The sequence below is a fragment of the Eleginops maclovinus genome, chromosome 9 (assembly GCF_036324505.1).
Source record: "Eleginops maclovinus isolate JMC-PN-2008 ecotype Puerto Natales chromosome 9, JC_Emac_rtc_rv5, whole genome shotgun sequence".
NCBI classification, from domain to species: domain Eukaryota; kingdom Metazoa; phylum Chordata; class Actinopteri; order Perciformes; family Eleginopidae; genus Eleginops; species Eleginops maclovinus.
The window spans coordinates 22,838,793-22,847,698 of NC_086357.1; the positions used below are offsets into that span (position 1 = coordinate 22,838,793).

At 40.3% G+C, this 8,906-nt stretch overlaps 1 protein-coding gene across 2 annotated transcripts in view; it reads right to left on the reverse strand.

The window, feature by feature from the left end:
- ssbp4 (single stranded DNA binding protein 4) overlaps window positions 1–8,572 on the reverse strand; it is an 86,623-nt gene extending 78,051 nt beyond the window's left edge. For both annotated transcript variants that reach the window (XM_063891628.1, XM_063891629.1), the window contains exon 1: window positions 8,360–8,572. In XM_063891628.1, coding sequence (XP_063747698.1) covers window positions 8,360–8,415 — 56 coding nt within the window. In that variant the 5' untranslated portion in view covers window positions 8,416–8,572. The remainder of the gene's footprint in view (window positions 1–8,359) is intronic.
- Window positions 8,573–8,906: the final 334 nt, after the last annotated feature.

Consider the following 8,906-nt stretch of genomic DNA (forward strand, 5'->3'; position numbering starts at 1 on the left):
ATCGACAGTTGACTCATCCTTGTCACTGTCTTTTTCTTGTTTACTAAACTAGTGATTGTTTCTAAGCAACTAAAGCCGCTAAAGTTCATCTTAGCTTAAACAACTCTGAACAAAGTTGTCTTCTACTGTAATAGCAACAAAATCTCAGATATTCAGTATATGTCTCCATTAGACTAAACAAGAAGCTGCAGGAAGACACCCATGGACCTCTCACTCTGACATCAGGACCAAAGCAACATTTGCCTGATCACCAGCACAAATAAACAGCTCCATATTTTCACCACGATGCAGAACAGACCTCATCATCCGTATGCACCTGTCTCCAGGTCCGCTGTGCTTCTGTGCAGGGGTGGGCGACTGTTGTTATGCTGATCACATGCCTACAGACAGAGTTATGGTGCTTGGGTTGATTAAAGGTGATACTGAATGAATGAATACTGAGTTGAGCAACCTGAGTCTTTACCACTTCAAAGATATTGCTAACTTTAACCACAATGTCTTGACAAAAAAAAAAAGCATGATGTGCCACATCTGGTCCAAACCAGTTTCAACAGGCATTTGACACAAGATGCTATCTCCTCTTCTATTTCTCACTCTTACATCACATTCAACTATCGACACCCATTTTAAATACAAAGTGTGAACATGCTTGTTGATTGAGGTTTTCATTACACCGCGTGTTTGTTGGGAGGATGTCGTTAGTATTCGTTTAAAGAGGCGTCTCTACTGAAGGCCTGATCACAGATAACATTTGCAGAAAAGGATTGTGAGAGGTCACAAGGAGGAGCAAACTGCTGCTTGTAAATGTTTAATATTGATCTAGAGTGACTGTCCTGGTATCATTAAGTGAAACTGATCAGTGTTGTGTTTAGTAATACGTCCATCAACTTTAACTACGTGTTGTCGGAAAATATGAAAAGACATATTTCTCTCTATTAATAATAAATGCTTGGAAACAACATCTTTATTTATTTGTTTGTGTTTGTTTAGCTGTTTATTGATCACCTGCTTGTTGTTCTACCTTGCTTTCTTTTGTTTGGAAGAAGCCTTTTTACCCTCAGAATTTGATCCATTCAGCCGAATAACATTTAGATACTGAGTCTGTATGATTACATTAGAAATACTCAATTGGGCATGCTCTATGGGCCCAAATCACAGAACCATAAGGAAACCAGCTGGAAGATTCTTTGGTGTATACACCCTGTGAGATACTTTCATAGGAACATAAGGGGGTAACATCTTTAAAAGCAGCATACAGTTCTCCTCTATACATTTATTGTAATTGTCCCCAAAAACGTCCTTCAATAACATAAGGAAGCGTTATGGCTGAGGGGTGAAAACCCTCCCAATGGAAATTACCACATTAAGAATTCTAAAAGAGCATTTTGTTTAATTTGATTTCATGTTTTTTGCTCATTCACTGTAAAGCTGAGGTAACCATCCATGGTTGTTTTTGCTCCGTCACCCTGAGCAATTCACTGGATGTTTAAGTTCACAATGTAGTTGGCAAAGTGGGGAATCTCTTGTTATGAAATGTAAAAATGTGGCCCTCCTTTCGGTGTGAAATACCCAGCGGCTGGTGTCAGCTCCTATTTGCCCTGCAGAGGAATCGAACAGATATTTCCATGGGCAATGCGGCAATACAATGAAACTTTCATGGCAGAGCCTGGTGAGATCTGAGGGGCTCTGTGCCCGAGTGATGGGCACCTGCCCCGGCTGCACTGCATTATTTAAAAACACTCATTCAATCCCGGCTTCAGGGGACACCTTTTGTTACCCTGTCAGAAGCAGTAAGTGTAACTGGGCTGAGGTGGAGAATTTTCTGCAGGCTGAGGAAAGCCAGGTAGATAAAAGGTGAGGGGTGGGGGGTCTTCTCTATTGTACATGAGAGCTGTGTCAGAGGGAAAGGGAAGGTCACGGCCTTAGCTTTTTCCACTGGATACTGTAAACCTTAATTCCTTCGCTGTGAACCCTGCACTAGCTACACGTGTCACTCAGGAATAAAAGATGAGATGCTTACAAGACAAACCACCACCACGCAGTCGACTCAACATCTCACATTTCTTCAACGCATTTTACTCTCTGCTCCATCGTCTTCCAGGGTTGAAATGTAATAATATAAAGTATACTGATGTATATTAAATGATAAGAAGAAAGAGATCTGTCTGAGTGGTTGACCAGTGCTTTGACGGTGGACTAAATGTCAAGGCTTATGGTATAAAGCTGCTGTGTGACTTTATATTAAGAGAGACACAAAGCCGGACAGTGCCTCTGTTTCTCACCATCCCTCTCTAAACTTACAAGATCATTTGGAGCAGTTTTTCCAACTCGAGTAACTGGTGGAAATTCACCAACCATTTTTTCTATTTCCTGGCCCTATGCTACAATTATTATGATGCTTGAAACGAACACTCCTCATCAGTATTAAGGTGCATAGAACTAACGCACGTCTTCAAATACCTCAGTTCTCAATGGAGTGGTGCAGGGATTACTTATTTTTTTAGGCCAACCCAGATATTAGCACCGCAAGGGCTTCCCCAACAAAAAAACAATAGGATATTTCCATTGTTTTAAAAAATATTGCAGAAAATAATCTATTGGCACACGTTTATGTACGTTTCTTATTTGTTTTGTGTGGCAGGATAATGTCCACATATTAGTTAATGAACTTTGAGATTAAAGCCTTTGCAGACCATTTACGTGCACATGGTATTACACACTACAGGAAAACCCCCAAAAGCAAAATAGGGCCCCTTTAATTCCCACATTTAACTGAAAACACATTCAAGAAATAGTTGACTTCAAAACCATGGCACTGGATGGGATACAATGCTAACTCATTTCAGGGTTTATGACTCATTCCTGCAACACTAGGAGCTGATCATCTGGGGGTCCAGTTTTGTATTTTCATGTTGACTATTTGTCTTCTTGAGAAGAGTTCTTTCAAACCCTCGCGTGGCCTAGCTCGTACGTTGCACATGTCCACACATCAGTGAGATCTCTCACACTGCCTCGTCCCCAGGAAACACACCTGACATTTAGCCCCAGGCCGCCCCATCCAGCCTTCCCTTTCCTCTGCTCGCCTCCAGAGACAAGGGCATCTCGGCTGAGTTTAGCCAGCTAAAGCACAGACAGTTAGCAAATTAACTTTCATGTCTTCGTTTCAATAATTCAGCAGAGAGCGCAGGGGACGGGTGAAGTAAGGTATGAATGTAGGAAGTGATGGAGGAGGGCTCATTACTGCGTCTGCTTTTTATACATTATCCTCCACCAAAGAATAACATCTATAGCATGCATCATTTATGTATATAGTGACGCACTGGATATAACACATATTGGGAATGGATGAAAACACATCATATTATTTCTTAAATATTAAATATTTATATCTTAAAGCAGTATAGATGTGAAAACAGTGTGGATCACTAAATGAAGGATTGGATGTTTGAGACACCTGTGACACCGTGAAGCCGTGTCGCTGCAGCTTATTCCCACTGCACACACTGTTTATATTTACTTAGCTTTGTTATGGCAGTTCCTTTGTCAAAAGATATCAGTGTCAACACACGTGTAAACACACATGGCTTTAGCATGGGTTAATCCACACTCTGTCACACACAAACATGTAGTCCTCTCCTTTTCTACCGGCATGACTGTGTTGTTTACCGATCGGCTGACTCACCTGTAAATGTTCTCTAACCTCACAGTTTAAATTGTTCATTCTCAGTTTTACAGGAAAGAGAGTTATAATATGTAGTGATTATTTTGGCATGGCTGACATACAGTAGTTTTGTTATCACAGCAGCCTCCTCCCACAGCAGTTACTGAGGACACTAATATGATGGAGCTTTGACAACAATAACAAACAATAATCCAATAATGCTGATTCCTATGTTTATCTTTAGGTACACATGATTCTTATGTACCTGCTGTCTGTTCAGCCAGATGCTTTCCTTATGCTAATAAAAGACACACACGATTCTCCTCTGCGTTCTCCGTCGCCAAACTGATTAACAACTTCAGGCACGGAGCCTCAATATTTATACTGTCTCTTTTATTTCAAGTGAGAAAACCAACAAATTTGTGCGGATGCACCCAGAGCAGCTGACGAAAGGCAGCATTAATTGACTGTTGACATATCTGAATGAGAGCAGTCAGCCAAAGGGTGCCGAGGGTAAATCAAGGTTTCTTTACTTTTAGTGCAATGTTTCTGCCTATGTCAGTGCGTAGCTCTTTATGCTTCTTTCAAAAGACTAAAATGCAGATGGCAGGGCCATCTGTGTAGAATCAAAACCATGCATTCAGACCTGAAGATCCCTATTAAACTGCATGTAAATACATAGGAGGAGCCAGAGGAGGAGCGGAGGATGTAAAGAACCCAGTATTCAAAACAAACTGATTAACTTCAAGTTCTTTTCACAAACAAATCCAACAGCACTCGAAATCGCACAGAAATATCTGTAAACAAACACAGAGGATTAGGAAACAAACCCAGGAGCTGAATTATTTTAGACGAAGATCATGATTTTTAAAAATTAGATGTTTGATCAAGCTATTAAATGTTTTGTGAATGGTACCTTTAATCAGGAAGCCAGATTCATCAGAGCGTATATCAAAGAGTTACTGAATAATAAGGTGACATTAATATAGAAGCTGTTGTATTATCTCTGTTCAAATTAAATTAAATAAAACGCTGGAAAAAAGTGTGCAAGGTAATTAATTTCTTTGCTCACAAGGGCACCAAGTCTTCCTCTACCTTTATAATGTGTTTATACAGACTGTCTGAACACAAAAATATTTCTGAAGGAGTTGCAAAAGAAAAAGCACTCTCCCCATGTGCCTGCTACCTGTGTGGGATACGGAAACAGCAAAACTAGGCAAAGCCTTGGCTGTTGAATGTACATGTGACTGTTTTATGTTGCATTTCTGAACAAACAGTTTGGATTTGAGCCTTGGTTTCAAGGTTTTTGGAGGGAATAAAAACACACACTGTACACATGCAGCTTTGTGCTGTGTCACGTACACACTGACATTGGAGTTTGTATATTTGAAAATCTTGTAAAGCAAACCTCAGACCTACACTATTCAGGTGGCTGATAAATACGAAAGTATACATACAGAAGGATGTGCTATAAAGGAAAGGGGCTTTTTATTTTTTCTTATAAGCATCTTAAGTTTAAGAGCCTACATCTGTACGGACCAGATTACATGTACCAAATAACAACTCCAAACTAAAACAGACATCATTACAGCTTGCAATATGGTAGGACTGCAACATCAGGAGCTAATAGAAACACTGAAGCAACACTGACAACAGTGTAGCGTCTGTGCTCGTACAACTTTTTCAGGATTTTCTTGGACTTAAAGAGACGGTGGTGTAAAGATGATTATGAAGATACTGTTTCTTTTGGCTGTTAAAAAACTTCAAGAGGGACGTTGAGCCAGTTTCCCAGAAAAGCTTCAGCATCTGGTCAATTACTAACACTAGACTGCTAACAAAACCAAAGGGTGTTGAAGAATCAAATCTGTTTGAAATACTGCATGTTTCTGCAGGAACTACACAATATTTCCCTCTTTTTTCTTGTAGCACCAGGTGGTCACATGCCACTGTCTAATTGCATTTAACTATACACAGAGCTATGGACAAAAACTAACATTGGTCTCAACGTTTTCCTTTAACCACTTTGTGTATTTCATGTTAATTATAGTGTGTCCAAGTCTCAATTAAAAACATTATGAAGCTTAAAAAGGCATAGCATTCCCACATAAGTTGAGTTTAAGATAAGTTCAAAAAGATTTACGATATTATTGATCCCCATAGGAAAACTCAAGTGTCATTACAAAAACAGAATAAGATTGAAACACAGGACAGTACAGATAAGAATAATGATAATATAAATCAGAATAAACATGTAAACTGTGGCTGAATTTACATACAGATTCGAGTGATGGTAATTGAATATTCATGTATGCTATATGTGCAGGTATTCTGTGAGACATGTAGGAAAAACATAGCCTAATATGTTTAATTAAAGTGGCTATACAGTAATGTAATTATCTTAAGTTAATTTTGCAGCTGAACAAAACTGATTCCAACTTTAATCAAACCAGAAGCGAGATTTATATACATTATAATCCATTTTTATTTAATTAGCTAAATATTTGACCTGATAATCAACCCTCTAAGCAAGCAATGCAGCTGTAAAACTCTGTCCATCTGAAGTCCAACCCGGTTGTTCCCTTTTATTCAGTATCTGAATATGTAAAGACCGATATGAATATGTAAATATGAATATGAGCTAATTCAGTGATACATTGAGGCAGCTGTTGTGAGCTCCACATTTACAAGGTAACATGTGTTGGCCCTGCGGGGCAGGTTAGGGTGACAAGACAGGTGAGGGGAGAGGGCAAGCGTCGTCCATTATGTCTGTGCAACACCTATAGGCCTGTGACGAGCCCACCCACACACACACACAGAAACTACACTGGATACACGGGATTAAATGATATTTCCTGTGCGGTTTTTAAACATATCCAGAGTTGTTTCTTTTTCGCAAACAGCCTTAACACAGGAGAATTCATCATTTCCAGTCGCCAAAAGACTTGTATTTCTTATGAGTTAAATTATTAATCCTCCTCCTACACTATCATTTGAAATACATGCTGCCTCTGCACTGATTTCACCCCCAATAACACATGGAACATAATCCACACTCCCTGAGAAAGCAAGTGCAACTAAAAACACAGCATTTAAATCATCCCCTGCTCGTTGTAAATAAAGCAACGCAGCCACGGCACACAAACAGGTGTGGAAGCAGCCTAACGTCTGCTGATGGTTCATATGCAATATTAAAGCATCATATGCTGGTTCAAAGGTCACTCTGCCTGCTGTTCATCCAACCACATGGGACTGTTTTCATTTAGGATTCACTCCTCCACCTCAACACAGACACAAACACACACAGAGCTGCTCAATTTTCCAATAATCTGATGTGAATTCAGAGTGAAATTAAACGCTTGTGGCACCAAAAGTGTACAAAGTCATATTGGAGGGAGCTTACACTAAGCACATAAGCGAGCCACATCTCTAGAAAGCTTAATCAATTGAATGTGACATGGCAATGCATCAAAAAATACAAAAGAGTCTCTAAAGAAATGTTGTTTCTATTACAGATGTATGAGGAGCGGTGTAACAGCAGCCTCTCAGGACTCGACAGTGTTTTTAGATCACAATTGCATCCCAGCAGGGTAACTATACCTCACTCCTCTCACCTCAGACTGTTTAAGCCTTAAAATAAGATACTTGTGATAAAATACTACACCTTTTTAAAGTGTGGGTTTGCAATACAGGTTTAAATCTTTGAATGGATCCATAGAGGAATATTAAAGGCAGCGTCGATATGAAGAGCAGGCATGAGGAGCAGCCTTCAGTCAAGGGACAGTGACATTTAAAAGTAACAGTGTTATACAAAGGAGCACTAATTCATGCTCTTACATGACTGATGTTCGTTTACGTACAAAAAATAACATTTACCACCAAATTTAGCAAAGAGTATGACAGAAATGCGTCGTATTTAAAACACAAAAACGTAATTTTTGCACGATTTTCAGACACAATAAGGACGATTTCGCTTAGATGCGACAACTTCATACATTTATCGAAAGGTCTTATAATATAAATGCTAAATATAAACAGATAAATGCTCCTGGCAGCATGATTCTCCTTCGTGTGAGCGGATGCTAAAAAGTTTACCACCGCTGTATGATCTCTGAATGGGACAAAACTTTTCCCTACATCGCCAGGTTTAGCTACACCCGGCTTCGCGTTTTAAACACACAGCAAACACCCCGAGCAATCTACCCGTTTATATTTCTAAAACACACAACAATCCAAGCATGCAGCAGCTTTATCTCCTAAAGTTTGAGATAAAAAACGACCGAGCAGCAGCAGCAGCAGCCTGTCGGCACAGGAACGATCACAGGAACATGTTTTACCCTAAATTAAGCGCTTTCTTAACTTGCAACGCTGCAGAAGCGAGACATAAAATACACATTTGCACACAAAATGCTGCTCCAAGTTTCAAAAGAAGTGAACGCGCCTTGCACGAAGACACAATATTGGTTAATATCCCATGCAAAGAAAAACGCGAAAGTGCAAACATGTAAACATTTAAAAGTTTAAGAGACGCACCTCTAAGGTGGTAGGAGGGGAGGGGAAACCGGCCGCAGGAGCGCACTTTAGTACAGTACACTCCTTTTAAATTACCTAGTTTAGAAAGTTGGACTCCCCTTCCCTGTCCCACACGCCTGTGCATGATAAGCAGGTAAAGTCTCACATATTAGCGCATAATTCACTTACTTTTCTCTCGCTTGGCTATCGGAAGGGACGACAGCTCCTTTACCTTTGGCGTACATGCTGGATTCTGTTTTAAGACTTTTGCCCCACTCAACACCTGTCAAAGAAAGCAGCCAGGAAAACGCTCCATCTCCATAGCTACCCCTTTAGTGTTTTTCCTCCCCCCTTCTCCTCCTCCCCCTCCTCCTCCCTCCTCCTTCTCTCTCCTCTCCCTCCCTCTCTTTCTCTTCTATTTTTTTTTTTTTTTTTTTTTTTTACATCTCCAACATTGGCCACAAATCAGGCACAGTTTCTGTTGGGGGGACTTGAAACCGTCCTCTGTTGGATTTTTTTTCCCTCCTCAGCCGCTGTTCTGCAGACCTGCTCCTCCTCCCTCTGCTGTGCAAACGGTGGGGGCTCCTTAAAGGGAAACACACACTTCTTGTTTACTGACCTCAGAAACATGAGGAGAGAAAAGGGGGGAAGATAGAGGAAAGGCATGCCGGGTACAGGCGCTGCACTTATAACGACTGCAGCCAGCTCGTTTTGGGAGGCTGGCAATAGTCGTTAT